Below are 23,952 nucleotides of genomic sequence, written 5' to 3' on the forward strand. Positions count from 1 at the left end.
CCTGTAGCAGTGTGAATGGGCCTTAACTTAAAGCATCTTTTCTTTTTTACTACAGAGTCAATGTTGCTATGGAGACCTTGAGACATACAAAAAAGCAAAAAGTATTCATAAGCAAACAAAAATCCTACAAGTAAACCAAAGAGAGCTGTCGAGGGCACCTTTCTCTACACCAAAACACACGATCACTCCAGTTTATTAAATATTTAGGAAATACTCAATTGTTCATCTTTTAAATACAACAGTAAGTAGCACTCTTACAGCTTAAATTCTTTGTATTTTACACACTATTTTTGCAGGTTAAATTCTTGCCGACAGTGGCACAACACTGCACAATATATTCAGAATGGCAAATATTAATGTCATCTCCATTTGATGTATGTGTAAACTGAGGGGCAGAGACGTTTTCAGATGTCCACAATAGTCAATCCAGAAAGGACTGTGAGTTGGGCCAAAGCTTCCCCCTACAGTCTGATCCTGTCTGCTAGTTTTTCCACTAATATGGCCCTCTCGCTAAGCAGTGGAGGATGGGCTAAAAAAAAAAAAAAAAACAAAAAAACAAAAAAAAAACCAAAAAAGCAAGTTGTTGGGCCTAGCATGGATCTTAAGAACTCTGAAGGATGATCTGCAGTTGGTTCTAAGAAGCCTTCAACACAATCACGTGACCACTGAGAAAGTTCTTTGCAAAGAAAGTCGGCAGTGGTGGATCTCTGAACCAAAGTAGCTGTGTGAGATTCCTGAGGGCAGAGTGAAACTGTCCACGAATGGGCTGCGTGAACTCACATGCCCACCATAAAGGAGTGTCTGTGTTGTGTGCTGTGTGTCTAGGAACCTCGCTGAGTTTATCATGGACCTTATATGGGTTCTGCAATGAGGAGGAATCAAGAGAGAACAAGCTGATGCTGCCACCAGAATGAATACGAATTGGCTCTTAGTGTGCACGACTTTACACAACCCCATGCCTTTCCGAGTGTTCTTCAGAGTCCGCGTGAGCATTGATGCCTTATGATCCATGAGAAATAATTCCAGGAACATGCTCTTGAACATCTAAAGCCAAAAGAAAAGCCCTGCTCTGAGTAAGAGATGGGTTACTAAAAGATTCGACATAAAGTAATCATTTAGAAAAGTATGGAAATATTTGTGCAAACAAATCTAACTAGTATGAACCAGTTAGCAAGCTAAAATGTCTGGGGAGTAAATAAGGAGGGTCTCTACAGAACTGCAAAGTTATGAACTTATAAACATTCATACACATTCATATATATGCATACATCCCCATGAATGCACACATTCATGCATTCATGTGCAAGCACACATGCACGCACACACACATAAACACACACTCTATAGCCAATCCTGTTTGACAACAGTAATAATAGGGTCTATATGACAGAAATAAACACATTTTCATTAACTGTGAAATACAGCAAACCATTGGAAAAGTTTAAAAACCAGAATCAACTATGTAAGAAAGGAGAAAAAAAAGGCCTCATAAGGATAAGAAATACCAAAGCGGACCCCATCTTCTTGGAAAATACAGTCAGATAATAAACAAGTACACTGAGCAACACTCTTCAGATCTGACAGCTCTTATCAAATCAGGTACTGGGTTTCAATTATTCTAATTATAGAATGAGGGAAGTAGCTAGAATTGGGTATTAAAGTATAGGAAATATCGACCTTACCCAGGAAACAACCAGACTTATCAGGCCCCATCGCATCCCTGGAAATCTCATACTCGCACCATGGGCTATGTAAACAGAGAGTCAGAAGCCAGGTCCAGCAGCCCAGTGAACTCAGGTGATATTGTCCGTCACGGAAAGGCCTCAGCTCACCACCTGCCACCAGTTGCTCCACGGCACAAACCTAAGCTCACTTATTTCAGAATTAAAAGGGTCAAAGACAAATGCTTCGGACCTTAATATCCAAGCCGCAAGTCTAAGCTATATGGCTCGGCCTATACCTCCCATCCATTATTTCCCACTAAATGGCTTAACATAAGTCAGCAGATGTTCACAGGCTCAGTTTCTGTTTTCTAATTTCACCAAAGTCTTAAAAGAGTATCCTACCAAGGTGGATACTAATTTTTCCTCTCCAGGCCACCAAGGATTTATGACCCACATCACTCTCCTATCGATTGATTAGCTTATCCATGTCTCCTCCAGTTTGTCTCTGTGTGCATTAAGATCTCTATTGATGTTTCACCTATGTGTTTCTAGATTTCATTGTGCCGCAACTGGACTGTGGATTCCTAGAATGCAGGGAGAGAGGGAAGGCAGTATTTCTCCGTGTCGTCTAGTGGGGAGACCATAAATAAGAGAAAGCTTACCCTGTAGGCAAGGGAGCCATGGCTGAGAACAGCTGCTCTCTTAGTGACTCACCAAGTATGTCCAACCTCCGTTTCCTCAGCAGGCTGGTTGAAGTTTTTCCTTTTTTTTTTTTTAACTATTACTAATGTCCAATTTCTTAATTTGTGAGACACTATCAGCTAAATGAGTGGAAACAAGAAAGAACAGAAGTGTGAATACACCCACACATCACTGCATCACACTAGAAACCGCAAGCCCAAGTTTAACATCATGCGTGCATGTATGCAGCCTTCCCCTGAACTCACACACATACCACATGAGCAAAGGAGCATGTACCCTGTGATTACAAAATAAGAACAGAGAATTCTGCCACACACTCCACTCAATAACTCAGGGGAAGGCTATTGCCTCTGCAAAGTGCTAGACCATGTACATTTTAGGGTTTCTGGGGCATATAACCTCTGCCGTAATCGGTTAGCTTGGCTGGCTCTTGTAACAGTTAAATCTTTACTGTCTACTTGATGGGGTTTAAAATCACCATGGAAACACACCTGTAGAGGTGTACCTACGAGGGCAGGGCTGTTTAAGAAGGCAAATCACCATGAATATGAGTAGCAACATCCAATGAACTGGGGTCCTGGACTGAATCAGAAGGAGAAAGCGAGCTGGGCACTGCGGTTCATCTCTGTTTCCTGCCTGTGGCAGCAAGGTGTCCAGATGCCTCCTGCTCCTGACACCGCAGCAACTTCTCGCCATGATCGACTGGACCCTCCCAAACTGCGAGGCAAAAATTCATCTCTGCATCCTGGAATTGTTTCTGACAGCTACGTTGTCACATTAATGAGAAAATTACTACTACAGCTGTGTAGGCATGGAGACAGCTGTACACAGTGGTGAACAACTGGCGCAGCTACATCGCCAAAGGACTCTCTCCGCAGTACGAAATGCTAGGCTGAATCTGGCTTGAGGGCTATCGTCCTTGGGTTCCTTTTCTGGTCTTCAGGCTCAACGCAGCCCCTTGTACACAGAAGCTGCACAACAAATAGCTGAGGCAGGTTGAAGCTTCCTTTCAGAATGCAACCCTGGCAATCACAATCATGAATCACCCCATTAGGGAACATAACCTTGACAATGATAATGATGACTATCGCACACTCACCTCATGCATGATGTCTTCCCCATCTTACAGATAGATGAATGATAGCGCAGGCCCATACATAAGTACACACGAGATAGATACATAACGCGCAGTACAAAACTTTGTATTTCTAAGACAAATATAAATCTCATGGCCTGAACATCGGAATAAAAAGCCACCCGGTTGAGGGATTTCCACTTTGCGCTTCTGTATGGTGAATGCTTATTGCGTCGAAACGGGGAGCTCACCAGGAGGAGGGAGCAAAAATGAGAGAAGAAGGTAAGCAATATTATCAGGGTGTTATTTATCACACACATTAGGACCAAAAATAGTCAGGAAAGAATGAGCATTGTGTCATTCTCTCTCCGCCTTTGACCTTGCAAAAGGTTGCTGAGTTCGGAGGGAGGATAATGAGCATCAGTAGAGGAAGGCTTCCTTACAAGGGAGCCACTCGGCACCGCGCAGCGTTGAAAAATTAATACATAATAATTATAATCTCGAAACGCCACTCTTGCCCTGCTTTATGATGCCACATCTCATTTTATTAAAAATTTCCAAAAAACTCTTTCTTTCCTTGGCTGTGAGAGACATGACTCTGCTATGGAAAAGTGAAAGACATTTTACGCACAATTTTCCCTCTCCTAGAAAGAGGTATATTGTGCCCTTCAGTGAACATAAAATTGATATTATCATCTCTTAGTTTATATCTCACTACTTAACCTTCAGATTAAAAGTTATTGGATTTGAATGACTAAGACATCATGTCACCTTCGTCCTCCATGGAGAGACAGAAGTTCAGGGCAAGACAAAGCACCGTAGGAAGAGCATTCAATGGGAACGGCTGACTGTTTGCCTTCCTCCAGGGCTCAACAAGGACCACAACAGGACACGGACAATGGATTCATGGTTGGAAGGAAGAGAAATGGCAGCGGAAGTCTTGGACTCTAGGAAACCTTGCTGAAGACGAGCTTGCATGGAGACGTTAAACTTATCTTGAGTACCATCAAAAAAGGAGCAAGCTAGGTCTGGGGAGACAGCCCTCTCCGTCAACTGCTTGCCAAGGATAAGGACTCAAGCTCAATCCCAGGAACCACGTAAAAAACTAGCCTGGTGTGGTAGCTTGCTGGTAACCAAGAGGCTCCAGCACAGACCTCCAAGACTTGGTCATTCATCTTAGCCTATTTGCTGGGAGCTCCAAGTCAGTGAGAGGCCCTATCTATCCACCACCACCACCAACAACAACAACAACAAAACCCCAAGGAGAACAGAACTGAAAACAATACCTGAAGCTATGCTCTGCTCTCAGCCTGCAACCTAACACACACACACACACACACACACCAATAGAAAATGCTAAATGCAAGAGAAAAGTGAAAGGTAATAAGAAATACAACCACGCCATGCAGCGTTGGTACACACACCGTCTCTGCAGAAGACACAATGGCCATCTAGAAGGATTTGAGAGAACACAGCTTGGATCCACCTTCCCTCACCTCTTCTACTTCAGTGCTGTACGGAGAACCCCACCCCTGGACAGTGTGATCTTCAGCTCCTGGATGGGCTACCAACAGCGCCAGCTGTTTAATAATTACACTTTGTATGTTTCCAGCAAAAGATACACACTATGTGCTCCTCCCCCAACCCCCTCACCACTTCAAAAACAATTTCATTCTAAGGAGCTTGTGTCAATATGGAACAAAGACTTTATCACAGACTCAGCTTAGTTAGTTTTGTTCTCTAAGACAGATAAGCCCACTCCATGATCAATAGGAACACAGCCGTTTTATCAGCATTCCCCATGTGACTTTTGAAAGAGATTCTATAACAGGCCAAGGCTAAAGGCAACGTACTTGATAATATTAATCAGAATAAACAGCCATAACCACTGTAGTGACTTTCAGTGTATACGAGGGCTTTCCCCCCCCTCTCTCTTGTGGACAAAATCTCAAGTAACCCAGGCTGTCCTGGGGCTGAAATCCACTTGCTGTGTGTGTAGCTGAGGATGACTCTCAACCCCAGACACAAGTGACTGTGGGCATGTGCACCAAACCCAGGTAAGAAAGCGTGACGGGTGCTCCTGATGGTCACCTTGGCACAACGGAGAATCACCTGAGAAGGGAGTCTGGAATGTCATCACTAGGCCTTGTGCTAGAACATGTCAGAGAAGGAGAAGGACAGTCCCTCCCTGGTGGAACTTAGAAGATGTTAAAGGTTTTGTGCACATGGGTGCAGGAAGGAAAGGTGGGGGGAGCCATGATGAGTCCCCCTATCAAACAAGTCCAAGGTTAGTGGCCCTTTATTAAAATGCTTGATTAATGGCTACTAATCTCCCAGGGATTCCTTTTCTTCTAGCTGGGCCTCTCCTTAGAGTATCCACTGGAGTAGGAAGCCAGGCCAACACAGGTGCAAAAGCACATGCCTTCCGCCTTCCCAGCAGCCTCTTCTGCTGCCTCAGCTTCCCTCTGGACTTCATACACTCAGCTTTTGCCCTTGTTTGCCAGTACACACACATCAATCTGGTCTCTACATTGCCTTCACCACAGGAGTGGGCAATGAAGACTTGAATAAAAATCACATAAATGAATGAACAAACTAAGTTCTGAAGGCCAAAGTGGAGAGATGATTAATACAGGGTGGGCAACTCTTGTATGAAATACTTGGGGTCAGAAATGGGCCAGAATTTGGAAAGTTTTACTTTAAAATATCTACTCAGATTTACTGACTGAACATTCTTACTTTAAAAAAAGGAGAAGGAGAAGGAAAAGGAGAAGGAGAAAGAGAAAGAGAAGAAAAGAAAAGAAAAGAAAAGAGAAAAGAAAAAAGAAAAGAAAAACCCCAAATGGTCTCCAAACTGAATTTTTTTTTTTTTTGTGGTGGTGGTGGAGGAATCAAATCTGGCTTTAGTTTTAGACCCAGAAATATGGGGATTTGGGGATTTCTTGATGCTCCATCTTATATTAGTCAAGAAAAACCAAAAGGACCCTATTCTGAAGGCTTGGCCCCTCATCTAGTGACACAGTTACAGGAGTTCTTAGAAACATTAGGATGTAGGGCCTAGGTAAAGGTCACTGTGGTCATGTCAGAAAAATCTTGTCCGTCTCTGACTCCTGATCACTGTGGGGCCAGTGGCTCTGCCAGATGCGCCCATCACGGTGATGCTCTGTCCCACCATAAGCAGACACAATTGAGCCAAGGACTCTGAATAGAAATCTTGGAAACTGTGAGATAAGATCATCTTTTCCGTCTGTCCTACACGGTTTCTGTCAGGCGTCTGACGACGGTGACAAAGCGCGGACACACACACTTGTCCTGGCTACACAGGACAGCACGTGTACTGGCTCACGTGTAACAAAGCTGCAGAGCAGACAGTCAAGGATGGTGACCTTAGCGTATTTTCTCAGGACAAGGGGGAAAAGAATCCAACACAGCTTCTATTTCTGTGAAGCAAATCAAACAGTGTTTGGCCAAGGGTCTCAGCAGTGTTATGACACGTCACAATCACAATAGGTTTGAGTTCAAAGTCAATGCAATGAAAAGAAAGTTTAGAGCAGGAAGTTCAGACCTCTCCATCAACTTCCTTTTCTGAGGACCACTTGCATATATATGGCCATTCTTATTTGTCACAAAAGCAGTCAGTCTCATGGAGACCCTTTTTTATCAGTAATCGATGTACCCCCTCCAGGTATATTAGACTCCACAGGCAGGGACTCAACAGTGGTGTGGGTCCCGGGCCTCAGCGGACAGAGAGGAGCCTGCTAGTACTGGCTGAGCAACCACTGTGCTAATCTGTCAAAAGGTTATGACTGAAGCCCTATCTCCCCAGAGTTCAAAATGAGAGACTTTTGATTAGACAAGCTAGAAGGGCTATTGCTGCTGTTGTTGTTGTTGTTGTTGTTGTTGTTATTATTATTAATTGTCAACATTATCAGATCAGGACTTAAGGTTACCATCTCACCACAACAAAACTGTCTCTTGAGTTTAAGAGAGAACATGTCATTCATAATAAGACATGTGGTCTGGGGTTCTGTTCCCATGCTCTCTCACATAGAGGGTGCCCCTCCCCACTTTGGCCTCCCATGCCATTTTAATTTCTAGTGGAGAGATTAATGACACACAACTCTTCAGCAATCACTACTTGAAAGAATTTCAAATAAGGCTCACAAGTTACATAAATCTTTGAAGACAATATTTTGATGGCAGGCAGGACTAAACTAACAGAGACGAGAGAGCTAAATTTAGCATTCAGGGTGAAACATGCTTTTTTTTTTTCCAGAAATAGGCACCAGAGGAATTAAGGAAAGTGTGTAGGGGAGTTGTTTTTGTTGTGGCTGGTTTTTCTTTACTTACCAGAATTTATCTAAACTTCTGTCTCTGCTTTGCTTCAATTTGTTTCTTAGGACTCACTAACATTGATATTACTGATTTCTGCCGAATAGTTTTTCTAAATCTTTTTTTTTTTTGGGGGGGGGGAGGTAAAATTTGACCTCTGCAAAGTGTCTGATAAAAGTGCATCTCAATAGAGCAATTCCTTTAGAATTAGGGCTGGGTTTTCACCTACTGGCTAAGGAACATGCTAGCTTCTGAACTGCACTAGGTCCCAGCAGGGCACTCTATATGAATAGCACTTCTCTGCACCACCTTCCTAGCAGGTTCCCTTCTAGGACACTGATGATCATCACTTCTTCCTACCAACAGCATCAAAAGAGCTGCAATGGGACAGGGGACGTGAGTGGAAAAGGAGTGGGATGATAGAGCTCACCTAGCCTGGTCCCTCGGTCTCATACCCATGGCTGGACCCACTTTATCGGGGCACTTTGTACAAAGCAAGAACTAATGCCAAGTCCCCTAAGGGAGGTGGGCATGCCTGAGAAACCAAGGTGAGTGCTTTTCACATAAAGCATCCAGCCTTCCTCTCTCTGTCTCTCTCTCTGTCTTTCCCTCTCTCCCTCCCTCCCTCTTCTCCCTCCCTCTCTCCCATTGGTCCCAAAGACCAGTGAGGAATTTCATACCACCATTTTGAAAATGAAGAGGAAAATTTTATGTACTTCTTTTTCTTCTAAAAACAAAATCCTCTAACCTTTCCTTATAGCATGGACCCTTTGATACTTTGCAAGTCATCCTCTTGGTGTCTATGGATACTGCAACAGTTAATACTAATTGTTAACTCAATAGGACATAAAATCAATGAGGAGACAAATGCCTGGGTGGGACTGGGAAGGTATTTAGATTACTCATTGTGGGAAGAATCAAATGTGGGTGATACTCTAACATGGGCTGGTGTTCTGGACTGAATAAACAGGAGAAAACAAGCTGAACACCAGCCTTCATCTCTCTCTCTGCTTCCTGGCTGCCAACTGCCTCACACTTCTGTCACCACAACTTTCCTGCCAGGATGGACTCCACCCTCAAATTGTGAGCCATAATAAAGTCTCTCTTCTTCAAATTGCTTTTTCTAGGAATTCCTTCTCATCAGTAACCCCAACTCTATGGATGGTCCAGCCCTCTGGAATGACAGTAAGATGTATTTGCATGGAAGCTAGGCACCGTCTTCTTAGTCAGATACTTTAAAGGCATCTCTATATCACTTCCAGTAACCAACACGAGGTAAAAGTTGAATAAGTAGTTGTCGCCGTAGTGCTTAGGGACCAAGGACAAGAAAATATGAACATGTTCAGTTCAGACACAATTTTCCTCCTAAACTTTAGAGCCACAGTTGAATCCATTAGTAGAACCATGCATACAAGGAGACAACTGTTAATCCCATTGTGTAAGCATCTACGATCTCCTAGATTCTTCTGATCTTTACCATTTTCTAAACCCTCTTTGAATTTATGCCAGCACATTCTTTGCCCATGCCCTAAAGAGCTGGTCCTGGTCATGAGCTTTCAAGGTCTGGTGTAAGCATCAGTGCCTGCTCTCCCTCTCTTCCCAAGGCCACCCTCTACTTCCCACCCTGGACAATTCTAAGAGGCCTCCCTATACTTTCTCCCTCCCTTACCTCCTTGCTGGTCACTGAACATTTCTTTTTGCTCTTTGTTTACATTTGTTAACTTGAAACATACTCTTTCTTTCGACCAAAAGTAACATTTTAAACCAAATATCAGAGAAGCTACAAAAAAAAAAAAAGCCCTTTATTTACTTATACGCCTTAAGGAACAAATCACAAGGGCAGCATATCTTTTTAAGTGCCTTCTCACCCACTCTTTAGAAACTGTTCTCCTTATAGACAATGATAGCCGTACCTCAAAACCACAGCCACGAACGCTCTCCTTTTGCGGATTTGCACACAATAAAAATGCCAGGTGGTACCAAAAAAATTTACCCCTTCCCAAAGAAAGCACCCATCATTAAAAAAAGGGATGTTGTCAAGAATAGCTGTTTTATTTAACAGCTATTCATCTTTATTGAATAAACATTTTCTGGTATGCATTCTGTTAATTGACCTGCCAGCATATGCTGTATATGGAGAAACTTCTAAACATTATGTTCTATGTAATATGCTTATCTGAAAAAGCTCTCATTTGCAGCAATATGGAAATAAAATCCTGCTTTAAAAAATTCAAGACTTTTCAAATGCATTAATCCACACAGTTTATAAAATTGCTCTGGACATTTTAAAATCCTTCCTTTAAGGAGGGAGAGAAAAAAAAACATTAACAATCAATAATAGTATCTGTTGCTGCATTTCATAATGGAGTCAACTCAGAGCTCAGAGACACAGAAATGGAGGCAGGCGTAATAGGAAGTAAAAAGCAGTCATGGTGTAGGGTAAAGAACTACTCAAGGCCTGCAAGAGAATGCTCAGAAATGCTATCAAATTACATTATTAGAAAACCATTGTAATAATTCCAGAGCCTGGATATAAATAGAGCTGAAACATTATCGAGACAATACGCTTTGTTTTGAGGAGGGAAGACAAGGCACTCGTGTGGGTGGGCTCCTCTAACTAATGGCCGCACCTCTCCTTGGCTGGTAACTTCCGAAGGATGATACATCTCCCAGACCAGCATCCCTTGCTGCTCTGCCTAGAGGGCAGGGGCAGTACTCCGCTGGGTGGAACCATGGTGAACCTCAAGACTACAGGGCTGCCTGACTTCAGCAGCGATTCATCTCCCAACAGTTGCTGCCCTTGTGGGACGCTCGCCCAAGGTTGCCAGACATCCTGATTTTTCAAGAGAGGATAGGAAAGCAAAGACCTCCCATTTCTTCAGGCTGTCAACTAGATAATTCTTTAAAACAAATTCTGTTTGAGACTCAACTCAGGCAACCCATGGAATCACTATGGTAAGTGGTTCTTTGTGAGCACGGAAGCTTCTGAAGAGGGCACTTGCTGTCATTTGTAGACATGACTGGCAAGAAGGAGCCCAACACAGGGCTCATTCGGCACCCGCCCCCACCCCCCCCCCCACAGCAAATAGCACCCACGCCCAATCCCGCTGAATAACACCAAAGGCTCTGGTGCCATAGAATATTCTGAACCATTCTGTGTAACTCACAGTGTAATTAACTCGTTTTTACGCCAGGCAGCTTGAAGCCAGATCTTTGTGTTCTGTGGACTTCTGACATATTTTACAGTTCTGACTCTCTTCCACTCTCTTCCACTGTCCTACATTAATCAAAGCTGGAACCCCTGTTGTCTTTGTACTATGGAATCAGAATGTGCCCCTGGCGAGGGATGGGGAAAAAGTCAACAGGAATTAAATTTCAGTGCAACTGTTTACTCAACTGTGGCCTGCAGATATTGAAATTTTATCCGTGGTTTTGTGTGACTACCGCAGTAATGAATTCAGCATGGCTACGATTTTCTCAGTGCTTGCATTCTCACTTTGAGTAGAGACCTGCAGAAGAAAAATGACGAAAACCACGCAGATCCACCAGTGCAACCATCTCTCCGCACAGCTGAATTGCTGCTGCTTTCTGGACGCCAGAGAATGTGGGGAGCTTTGGGCCCCTGGACCCTTTGGGAGCCTGTAGTTTTTCTTCTGTCACCTCACCACTTCCCCCACCAACCTGTTTAGAGACTTCTCTTACACAGGGAGTCAAAGCAGCTGTGGATGTTTTAAAATAAGGCCTAAAAAGGCTTGCCAACCACAATAAGTGGGGCTTTAGCCACAATCCTAGACCCGACGGATGCCTTTCTTCCTCAAACATATCAGTGACAAATAGACAGAAAATTGCCGTGAAATATTTATTTTCAAGTTTCAAAGTGGAATCAAAAACCAAGTACTTGAAAACGGCATGAATGACCATTTAACAACACATTCTCCAGAAAAGCTCCCGCCCAGGTGACTGACTAGTGACTCATTATTTTTAAATAAATGCAACTGAAATATGCTTCCAGAACATTCTCCTGTGTCACTCAGGTGTCACCGCTGCTCCTGTTCTGTAGCAGGGCGGCTGTGTGTGGTAAGTGTGTTAAACATGTAAATTTTCATGGTTGGCTAAATACTCTTCTGTTTTTTGCTTAAACTTTTTTTTTTATTGCATTTGTGTGTAAGAGAGTGAGGGAGGATTTGTGAAGGCTTGTTCTTCTCTTGCCATGTGGGTGCTGGGAAGGAAACTCAGTTCCTCAAGCTTGGTGGCAAGCAGTTTTTACTCGCTCGCTCCTTGGTAAAATACTTTACTATTCTGAACATTTGTCAGTCCTTCAGGTAAAATTCAAACAAAGTTACTCTCCCACTGACTAAACTAATGTAATCCAAGTACAAATGATTCAGGGTGCCCATTGCATCAGCCCCCATCTCAGCTACCTCATGAAGCAATGACTGATCTTACCTCGGTCTTGTCATGGCACAGAAGATGGTATTCACCACACATAGATGAGGATACCACAGAATGACCATCCCTGCAAATGCTTTCCTGCCATTTATTGCTGGGTTCGGCAGACAAGCTCCCTGGTTAGAAGTCAGCCACTGTGTAGTAACTGATACACAGAATTAACACAACCCAGGTGGTCTAAATTCTAGCTTTGAGGATCCCTATGCTGGGGGCAGAAATAGTTGGAGTGACAAGAAAAGAAATCACGTCACAATTCCAAATCCCCTGAACTGACCTGGCTTATCTGCCAATTTCCCTTTTTTTTTCTAGGACTTTCCCCAAACTGACCAAATGGTTTCACGCTGCATCCACCGATATCGAACAGGCTCACGGTCCACTGAGTGTTTATATTTTTATTGATTGATTGATTTCTTTGAGACAGAGTTTCTCTATGTAACAGTTCTAGCTGTCCTAGAACTAGTTCTTATAGACCAGGCTGGCCTCGATCTCACAGAGATCCATCCACCTGCCTCTACTTCCCAAGTGCTGGGATTGAAGGTGTGCGCCATCACTGCCCGGCTGTTCATATTTTAACACATGTCTGCAATTCAACTATTTGGAAGGTGGAGGCAAGAGGATCTGGAGTTTATGGCCAATTTGGGCTACAGGGCAATTTCAAAGCCAGAGGCCTCAGCTAAGTGAGAACCTGTCCCAGAAAGAAAAGACAACAAAGACTCTAACCATGGCTCCAGCCCTAAGAATTTGATTCCAGTTTTAATAAAGTAGTTTGAAAGGTCTGTCCTTTTTTCTTATGGCATTTCCTAACAATTCTCTATGGAAAAGTTAAAAAATTTCCCCAAGACATTTCATTCCTTTTTTTTTTCCTCTTAAATACCTGATTGCAAATGGTACCACAGCTACAAGACAAATGGATCAAGGACAAAACCTGCCCTGTTATCAGTAGAAAAACTCGTAATATTTCCTGATCCCACGGGTGGGAAACCCAATCCAGTCTTCAAGGAAATGCTATTTACATTTGAATTTTTAGCAACACAATACCATGTCTTAGGTCACCTGTACCACCGGGAAATATTTCAACAGTTACTCCCAAGGACCCGCTTCCACCCTGGGAAGGGCAGGGAAGGAATGGGAATGTCTCAAGCAAGGGGCATGTTGAAGAGGCCCAGACAGATCAGTTAAAACACCACTGAGATCTTAGCCAACACCATCCGCTGTCAGACTCCAAGAAACATCCACAAACACATACACCCTAGTTCCTAGAGGTAGGAGGAAGGAATGTCCCAAACTGGTGTCCGTCTTATAAACATGGGCCTGTTATTTAAACATGTTTACCTATATTTCTATTTGTCTCTATTTTCTTTGACTAACCCCCCCATATATCTTTATTTCTTTCATCTTTTAGCTCTGATTTTATCTCTTCATAAGGTTCTGAAAAGGCTGAAAGAGGGGTGAACCTGTTTTTATTTAACTACTGTTATACTGGTCAACTATTTATCTCAAGCATCAACAACCATTTTTCCCTCAGAGAGCCGTTTTAATTGAATAATAAAAGCTTAGGTGACATGTTGGGGGCTCAAGGTCCATTCAACTTTAAGTCTAACAGCCACTGTCCAGAAAGACGCTTGCAGCTCCCAAGGCTTTCAAAATTAATCTCAGCCAGGAGGACCCCTGAGACTATGCTGCTGCCTTCTGGCAGACGGATGCACCAGACGCATGTGCCTACAACATGGCCAGTGGCTTCACATCACTCACAACTCCAGCTCCCAGGCAGGTACCTGCTGTTGCTGCTGCTGGACGTGGGCAAGGTCGGCTGCGCCCAGGTCCACCGCTGGCGCCTCCCCGTTGGACCGAGTGTCACGAAGAGCCCCACACTCTAGCAAGTGGTTGCCACCGCTGGACCCGTTCTGGATGGCTGATCCGTTACTTTTTGCCTCAGACCCAGATTCTTGCATCATGACTCAAAAACCTGAGAGGAGGATTTTCAGAAAAAGGGGTGGGGGGGGGGAGGGAGGTAAAGGAGAGAGAGAAAGGGGGGGAGAGAGGGGGAGAGAGGGGGAGAGACAGCTGTTAAAACAGTTGCTGGTCAGAACGAAAGGAGTTTTGCCTTACATGTTGCTGAACTGACACGCAGTTGTCGTTCTACTTCACCCCTTTTCCCCCTTATTAGTAGACTGGCCCCCTATTTTAGGACTAGGGGCTGCCACTCTCAATTCAAGTTCTGGTATGGCTTACACTATATCATGCATTCCCTCACAGGAAAGATGACAGGTCAGGTGATCCGAGGAGAATTTAGGAGTCAGTTTCTCTGATGGGATTCAGATCTTTTGCCAAAAAACCAAAACACTTTAAGTCATCACACAAGCTATACATTTGAGCACTATCAGGTTCCGACACTCTGTGGCAATGCAACACTCGCAGAGAAGAAACGTGCTCCAACTTCAGTCCCTCAAGTGACAAGCCGCATCACTACAAGGCCCCTCGAGGGAATCAATGCTGAAAACCTGCAGACAAACAGCAAAAGCATTTTCAGGATTCTAAATCCTTGTACCAGTTCGTTGGTCATTCCTGTAAGACAGGCCACTGCTAGAAAGAGAGAGGGCCAAAAAGGACTTTCCATCTTCAAACTGAATGGATCCCGGCTATGACTGTTGTTTTACAGGTAAGGCCCTCGTGAGAATCACATTCAATGCTAATGTTTCTCCTGGTGGATAACTGAACTCCAAGGTGTGTAAGGACTGGTATTTCAGGGAGATCCTTGTACTCTTTACTTTGGAGAGACCTACGTAGACCACAGAAAAGGTCAGAATTTTAAAGTCCTAAATATGAGGCACGGACATAGCTCAGTGGTAGAACTCTTGCCTAGCATATGTGGGATACTGCGCTCACACCTCAACACCACCCTAAAGTAAATTAATTAAATAAATACTAAAGTACTAAAATGTCTACTAGGAAAAAATACATAGAGTATAAAAAAATAGAGAAAAAAAGCTGCTGTCTCCTTTTATTTTTTAGGTTTTAGTTTTTGGTTTTGTTTGGTTGGTTTTTTTTTGGGGGGGGGATAGGGTTCTATGATGGAGTCTAGGTTGTCCTTGAACTCATAATCCTTCTACCTCAGCCTCCTAGGTGCTAGCCTTACAGGCAAAGACAATACCTGACACTAACTGTACTACTCAATCCTGTTACTCTCTAAGCACAAAACCATTAGCTGGGGGAGTGAGTCTAGGTCCCCAACCAGGACAAAATCTACCTTCTCACCACCTGTACTGTACTAGGCAATCCACAATGCAGGCGATTCCTGTGTGTTCCCTAGCTTCCAGTAACAATCCCCCCTTCCACTTCATAGAGAGCTGAGGCTTGGGAATGGGACGACAGCTCAGTGGGTAAAAGCTCTTCCAACACATGTCTTAAGTCAGAATGGCCAGGGCCAGCATCTGAGAGTTGTCCTCCGACCTCCAAACATTCACAGTGGCCTGCACCTGTGCCCAGCCTCCAAAACAGGTAAATTCTAGAGAAAAAAAAAAATACAAGGCCTGGTGAGTTATTTTCATGTCCAGAGCGCCACAGCTAGCCGTGGTGGGCAGAGGAGGAGAGACTCTCTTTGATGCCTGAGCTCTCACTCGCCGCAGCATGCTTTCTGAAGGCTGACGTACAGGGTCACAAGCCATGTTCACAGACTAAGACTTGGAAAGGAAAACGGTTAGTCACTAAAGGAAGGAGTCAGTTCAAACATCAAAGCTGAGAAATGCCTAAATAATTAAGACTTCAATGTGAAATCCCAATACCAGACAAAACAGAAAATATCTCATTCAAATTACCCGTAGGTACTAATACTACCCTACTTCTTTCCCGCTATACTAGATATATAACCCAAAGCACTCTGGACACATTTAGGAGGCTGTGCTTTTGTTAAAAACTGACAGAAGTCTGTTCTCTGCAATTTGCCTGAGGACCAGACAGAAGAACGACCACTTGAACAATTCCCATCTCGTCCATTTTCAGTAATAGTCTCTAGCAGGTACAAGGCAGACGTCAGGAACGCAAGGCCGTATTGTGTTAGTTAATCCGGTGCTGAAGCAGACGGAAAACACCATTTTATGTTAGCAGGTGTGAAACTACAGGTGACGATGCTCATCTCTTTGAATCTGACTTTCTAGCAACTACTATCCTTTAGAAACTGCCTGCAGTTCCTTACCTCCCACTATGGAAAAAATCTATCAAAACAAAACACCACCCAAAACAGATACAAGACAGGCAACAAGAGACCAGGAACATGGAAGCATCTCCTCTGACTTAAAACACCCAAATGTGCTAAAGCCTCCGGGTTTTTTCCTAACGCTTTAGTTTAGCTCTACCATACCCTTGCTCATTCGTATGTTTGGGCACTTAAGAGAAAAGGTTTCAGGTTGGATGTAGCTCAGCGGTACTGCAGGTGTCTCAAACACACCTAGAATGTGCTAAGTCACCCACCCGTACTATAAAAGAACGAGGGAATAGAGAGATGTCTCAGAGTAGTCAGCACTAAAAATCCCTTTTATTATTAGTTACGAAAAAGAGATACATAAATAAAAAAGATGTTTCCCACCTTCTGGAAAGTCTGTCTGTGGCAAAGAATGAACCCACAGGACAGGCAAACTGCTGTTAGAAGAAGCACTCCACACCTACCCGCAAACAGGAGCAAACACAGTCCCATGCCCCGTCCTTATGCAAGCACTGTCTTCAAGCCACATCGGGGATCTGGGACTGAGAACGTGTGTCCAAAAGCCTGGCCCCACTTATGTTTCCTTGGCTGACAGCATCATGGTAGGTGGAAAAGGAAAGCACCTCTGGTGCGCAGTTTGAGGACAAGCCCCTCCTTTGCTCTGTGCACTCCCAAAAGGACTGTGAAGTCCTCCAGCACAAGCTGGGCAGGCCTGGAGCCAAGCAACTTGGCTCATGAATTGGGTTTGTGAGAGTTCAGATTTGGGGACCAACACTGAATGAAGGATTATTTTGGTCTAAGGATGTCCTGAGTTAGCGAGTGCTAACTGGAGCCCATGGGCTGGAGGGCTTCTCATTGGTGCAACACCCATCGAAGACAGACAGCTTCACGAAATGCCCGTGTGGAAAACATGGAGTTTTGGTATCTAAGAGCATTTCTGACCCTGTCTGGGTCAAGAGTGTTTCTATCAAACATCCAAAGCCATTTAATACACTTTATAGCTTCTTCATATAAAACCCACTGGTACATTTCTCAAACTCCCAAGTCTTCATTTCTGAGATAAGAAAACTGATGCTCAGTTGATTGGGGGCAAATATAGCCATATAGAGACTCTTTATTTCAGACATGAGCTTAAGAAATGACCAAGACTTCCTTCTTCAGCCAGTCTTTGGCTAAGTGATCAATGAACACATCAACCAGGAGAAACTAGATTCCAGCAAAGACAAGAGCATGGCAGGTAGATGAAAAAAGGGTCTTAAAATATCGAGAGGGAACGTACTGGAATGTTTCGGGAAATGTCTGTCTTTTCCTCTCGACTTCACACGGCATCAGTAGAGAGCAAGCACAGGGCCTGGAGAAGCATCCTCCTCTTCACCATGGAGACCTGCACTCTGTTCTTCCCAGGGGTTTTGTCCCAAGCACTTGATTTACTTAACCTCCGCTCCTCCTCTCTGGGACACCACCTTACCAAAGAATCACCTGCACTGTAATGAACTGGATGCATGACCCGCTGTACAAGTGTCTATGGTGCTTGAATTAGAGGATCGTGTATATGGAGGCTTCGGCCACCTTGTCCCCATCAACCTGTCCATTCTTAAGCATGGGGCCAAGCCTTTCCCCCACTTCTCACGTATACCTTCTGCACACGATCAGGACCTGCTTAAAACAACGGATCCATAGCCCGCAGCCCTACAAGGCTGCCACTGCCGTCCCATGGCTGTGAGATGCACACGGAAGCCAAAACCGTGCACTCGCCCCCTTGCTGGGAGATATGACAGAGATGCCAATTTCAAAGGCTCAATTTTTTAAAGGGGACTTTTAAAAATAATAAGAACTGGGGCTCCCAGGCTTATTTAGTGTTGTTGCCAACAGAGCTACTCTGTGGAAACCTTCTGGAAAATTCATAATGTCCAGGCCAATGTATTCATAGTAAATTAAAACACAGCTTTATTATTATGATTATTTCCTTGGTTACAGTGTTGATGCTGAAAATTTTAGGGAAAATAAAGCCTTGTTATCACGCCTGTGAAAGATTTCAAGCTAACAAAAAGTTCAGTCCTGACTCTGGGGCGGTTAATTAAGGCTGACCAAGTCAGGCGGAAGTAAATTAACTTGGCTGATCAATTATTTATATGAAGCAGAATAAATGCCCTTAAAGAACTTGGTCTGTTCACAAAGGGATGTGTAAATTAAACCAAACAGGGTTTTGTAAAATATGCTTCTACCGCTATGGGGAGAAGTGAAGTTAAGGGTAATGCCACTTCCTGGACACTGAGCAGAGGAGCTGTGGGTCATTATCTCTCCCGAGGCTAAAGGGACAACTCTCTTTCCCACTGCACATCCGTGTGCAGAGAAGGACGGATGGGGACTGCAATGCTGAAGAGACAACAAGGGCTTGGAGCAAGGGAGGGAGGGGCGGAGGGACGGGGAAAGGGAGGGAGGGCGGAACCATGAATGTTAAGATTCCAGCAACAGTGAACACGTGTCTCTCACTCTCTCATCAGTTACTTTAACAGTTTGGAGGTTGGCAAAGCAAAGAGGGGAGGAGGTGGGTGGGCTAGTTTTGTTTCTGAACTTTTTAATTACTCATCAAGATTTTTAAAGATCTTTCCTAATCTTGTATCACACATTCGGGGGGGAAAAAACTACCGACAACGCTGTCTTTAGAACTGGTTCCTGTACAATGCACACAGGGTTGACATGGTAACAGAAGACAAACAAAGGAGTTTCAAGGAGCAAGGTGCAGCTCCATGGTGGGGTGGCCTAGGACATCAAATAAGCCCCACCCTCTAACCACTCCTGTGTTGCTACCCTGCAAGAGAGGCAATGGAACAGCCCAGAGGAGAGTCATAGGCCCTCAGTGGAAGCCTCACAGGACTGGAGATGCCACAGGTCCATCATAAGGTCTGACACCCTTCACTTGGTGATATTGGAGCTGTGAGGACAGCAGCAGGGGTCATATTCAGGGGTTAGGAAGTAAGACAGGAGAGGCACGAGGGAGGCACTTCAACAACCCACACAATAAGGAATCCCTCTCTAGAAGCAGAGCCCTAGGGAAGAAAATAAGTGGACAAGGAGGACAAGCCAAGCAAGAGGAACGGCAACAACAGCTGACCACTTCCTCTTCTGAGATGATTCTGACAAGCCATGAATGAACCCTTCAGATGACAGTCTTTCTCTGTCCACAGCCCCCACTGGCCCCATTCCATGGAGAGACCACCCAGGCACAAGTGTGGTATGAGAAGTCGGGGTGTTCAAGACGCCACCTTCCAATACCAAATTTTCATAATTATAACAGAAAGACGTAAATTTTCTAATGCATGGCAGTTCAAAAAGTAATCAAGGGAATGAGCCGCAGGGCTATTTTAATGTATGCAGAGCTAGTGACCCACAGTAAATGGGAGGTAAGCTACAATGAATGCAAAGTAATGCACACGTACTAAAGTCCTGGTCTGATGAGGGACGGCTAAAATTAACACCCAATTAATTTCCGAATTGACAAACAAATGAAACCCATAAATCTACTTTCTCATTAATTTTCTTGTGGTATAATTTAAAGCAGTAATATGAGGGCAAAAACTGAACATTATCCATCATAAATATCAAAAGATAGCACGGTAACACCGTAAATTATGCATATTACCTGTTGTTAAAAATGATTTATGTATTATCAACTTTATCATGCACAGTTGAGGTCTCCATCTATCTTGTGAAAATCTGGAATTTCAGTAAATGCGCAGGAGGAACGCAACTGTCAAATGCATGCTCAAAACAAAAACAGAACAAACGTGACCTCTTATTAAGGCACAAGGGAGGGAAGGGCAGAGCTGGGATTATCACAGGTCCCCGTGAATAGAGACGGGTATTGCAGAAGTGATGTGCCGTTTCCAAGGGCAAGGAGGCTTGGTTCCTAGAAGTGCGCGGGTCCAGACATACAGTGGATGAGGCTCACTGGCCGAGTAGGGGACATTCAAGACTAGGAGACTAAGAACACTATCTGGACTTCACAGGACAATGTTTCCTTCCAACACAGCTCGATGGGGTGGCTCTCCTGCCTTCCTATGCTTCAGAGGAAGGAAGAATAGTTGAACAGCAACGAGTTTGTGCTCATTAATTAAACCAGACAGAGTTTATATTTATTAATTAAATGGAAGGAGAGACACTCCAACTAAAAAGTTCTGTTTGGGGCAAGGAAGATGGCTCGGTTAGTAAACTGGCAGGGACGCACACAGGGCAATCCCAGCGCCTGGGAGGCGGAGACAGGCAGATCCTGGGCTTAGTCAGGAGGCTCGGGCTAATGAGCTGCAGGTAACTGGGAATCTCTGTCTTCAAATTAGACAGACAGTGTTCCTGGGGAGTGACACCCAGCAGTGTTCCCTGGCCTCCCACACTGGTACACATAGAAGCGTGCACACACACACACGCACACACACACACGCACACACACACACTTCTTTTCATTCCCACCTCTATTAATTTAGAAACCTCTTTCACTGTGTTCTCTGATACCCAGAATTCCTTTCCCATAAGAGAAATTTGATAGATAACTGCTATATTTCGGACAAAGTGACTAAACGTCTTAAACACCCAAGTCTAACCTTCTGATCAGAAGTGACATAGGCTTTAGCCACCAACTTTAAACATTTACTTTTAGAAATGCCATCTTTTCTGTAATTCTTTAGAAGAAGTAACTCGTGGTTTGAAGAAAAAAAAAATCAATTGATCTTTAACTCACTATCTTTTTTCTTCCCTTCCTTTCTGATGCTGATGATAGGGCAGATGCATGGCTTTGTGTATGTCAGAAAGTACTGCCACTGAGATATAGCCTCAACCTTTAGACTTTTGAGTGCAAGGTCTTACTAAGTAGTTTAGCTGGCCTCGAACTCACCATTTTCCTGCCCCATTCTTTCCAAGGCTGGAATTAGAGGCATGGATCACCACGCCCCACATAGTCATGTTAGGTCTGAATAGAAATCGGTCTGTCTCACTCATTGAAAATTCAAGATAATCATCTGGGGGAGGGGCTTAAGTCTATCTCGCGGCAGTGAGCATTTACGATGCACAAGGACAATTCAGACGGACTGTAAATGGTGGAGAACAGGATGTTTAACTTCCTCTGGAACCCATGACGTAGACTAGAGTTGGCAGGACTGGCTGACCATAAAATAATGGATGTCCTAACCAAAGCAAGATTTCTCTCTTCCAGCCGGCTTTCAGTGTGAAAACAGGAGCCTGCAGGAGCCTTCACACGGCTAAGGAGAAAGGATTTCTGACTCCCCATACCCTGTGTGCCCTTGAGAGGTACCATGCCCAAGCATGGACACTGTGGTCTTGCTAAATCAGCCACTAGTGAGTCCGGGAAACAAGCCCCCCTCACACACAGTGTGCTTCTGAAAATGGCCCGTGTCTAGTTTAGAGTTTGATATGGTGGACTCCAGTAGATCTGCCTCCTTGACAGACGGCCAGGGTACAAGAGAGGAGGGAGGAACTGTTAGTGTGGTAACCATACACAGAATGTAGGTAAGAAAGCCCCCCGCTGGGAAAGACACTGGAAATGAGTAGAGAGTGGGGGCCCACTCCCTGGCACACTCAGCCGCCCTGGCGCACGTCATTAAAAGAGAGCAAAGGGGAGCTTTGCCAATCCAGAGTAGGTTGTTTGCTTTGCCACAAGGAAGCTGCTGAAGGTCAGGCTTGAAGGGCCAGGTGTTCCCGAGAGCACAGTTAAAACACACTTCCACCCAAGAAAATAGGTTTTAAGTTTGAGAACTGGCAAAGCCTGTAGACTTTAATCACCAAAACCTCCAAAAAGATAAGTTCTCTCATAAAAAGGCCAGTGGAATAAAGCGACCAACAGCCAGTTCAGAGAAGGGTTTTTTTCCCCTCCATTTCCATATTTCATATAATTTAATGTACACAAGGCCAGGTTTATACTGCCCATTAATGAGTGGCGTGTTCGACGACACACTTCATGTGTCTGCCTCCTCGCCTGGAGCACCTAACTGCTCAGGTGGCCAAAGGGAACAATATACTCACAGCAACCCGGCAACACTGTGAATGCGGGCCATGGGGACTCTGTCGCCTGCACTTCTCTGTCCCGTGAAAGGAACAATGATTTAATTTTATCCTTCAAAAACTCTAATAGACACGCATATATATCCTGCTCCCGGAAGTTGCTCTCTCAGACAGATTAGTTTCTCTGAGATAAAAGACACCATTTTGCCACTGAAGGTCAGAGGCTGCCCCTCACCCCCACCCCAGCCGCTAACCTCACCCGAGCCTGTGCTTTCTAACTCGGGCAAGTGCTGTGAAGTCCAGTTCAGCATTAGACAGAAGGCAAATTCAGAAACAGTAGCAAATCGTCATTAAGAACAAGATCCAACCAAAGATGGTAGGAGCTGAATTTCCTCTGCTGTCCTCAGAACACCACAAAAGACAAGTCTTATCTAAAGAAGTTCCCGGTGTCAAAGGGGCAGGAATCATACACACACCCAAAGCCAAACTAAAAGACACCAAGGCTTGTTTTGCTGAACTAAAAATGGCACAAGACATAAAGCCACCTTAAAACAAAATAGATAAGAACGACAAGTTAGAGAAAAACACCGGTCATTAAGAATATATAAAATATATATTAAAGCCAGGCGGTGGTGGCTCACACTTTTAATCCCAGCATTCAGGAGGCAGAGGCAGGTGGATCTCTGAGTCTGAGGCCAGTCTGCTTGACAGAGCAAGTTCCAGGACAGTCAGAGCTACACAGAGAAACCGTGTCTCAGGAAACAAACAAACAAAATATATAGTAAAAGCGCAGTTCCTTCAGGGTTATGCCACAATACCCTTCCAGATTATACCAAGGTAAAAGTTAACCCCCACTTCTCAGACTTAACAGAGGACACACTTAACAGATCAAAGCACCCCCAAATGTCAGCACATGAGACAGAGACAGAGAGAGATACAGTGAAGTCCAAGGGCTGTACCTGCCAACGGCTCCCTTCGCTCATAGTCCAGGCCTTTTCTCTCTACACTTTCCGAGTCCTTGTCTGCTCCACACAGAATTTTCTAGCCATCTGATGCTCTATGACTGAGCTGGTGGCCTTTCAGGAGATCTCACCCCTCTCTGAAGAAAGCAAACAACTGCATAGATATCATTACACTAAGGAAATCTCTTAGAAAAGCCAAACAAGTCGCTAATCTCCCCAGCCCCTTCATCCAAGCAAGAGATAAGAAAAGCAAACCTAAGGCGCTTTCAACCACATTCCAGGGCCAGGCTCCCCTTTTCTTTCTTTATCGAAATTCTAGCATTTAAGTCTTGTATGTGTGTATTTGTGTGCAGTGTATTTTTTTTTTCTTTTTAAACAGACCTGACAGGATAAACTGCTGCTTCCACCCGCAAACAAAGCAATATTTGTTTAATAACGATTGCTGCCATGGGTACAGTAAACAGGGGGCCCAGCATTTGTGTTTATGAACAAACACATCATCTTACCAGAGCAATTTAACATTAACCAGGTGGAATAATCAACAGATTTCATAGGTGA

At 44.2% G+C, this 23,952-nt stretch overlaps 1 protein-coding gene across 10 annotated transcripts in view; it reads right to left on the reverse strand.

Annotated features, from left to right (window-relative positions):
- Positions 1-23,952, reverse strand: part of Foxp1 (forkhead box P1) — a 622,100-nt gene that overhangs the window by 224,234 nt on the left and 373,914 nt on the right. For 8 of the 10 annotated variants that reach the window (XM_050149366.1, XM_050149370.1, XM_050149375.1 and 5 more), the window contains one exon: positions 13,998-14,188. In XM_050149366.1, coding sequence (XP_050005323.1) covers positions 13,998-14,177 — 180 coding nt within the window. In that variant the 5' untranslated portion in view covers positions 14,178-14,188. Of the gene's footprint in view, positions 1-13,997; positions 14,189-14,454; positions 14,474-23,391; positions 23,530-23,952 lie in introns of those variants that run through there. The other 2 variants (XM_050149372.1, XM_050149367.1) reach the window with 2 other exon arrangements.

The sequence above is a fragment of the Alexandromys fortis genome, unplaced genomic scaffold, assembly GCF_014885135.2.
Source record: "Alexandromys fortis isolate MF-2015 unplaced genomic scaffold, M_Fortis_MF-2015_v1.1 scaffold_48, whole genome shotgun sequence".
Lineage (NCBI taxonomy): Eukaryota > Metazoa > Chordata > Mammalia > Rodentia > Cricetidae > Alexandromys > Alexandromys fortis.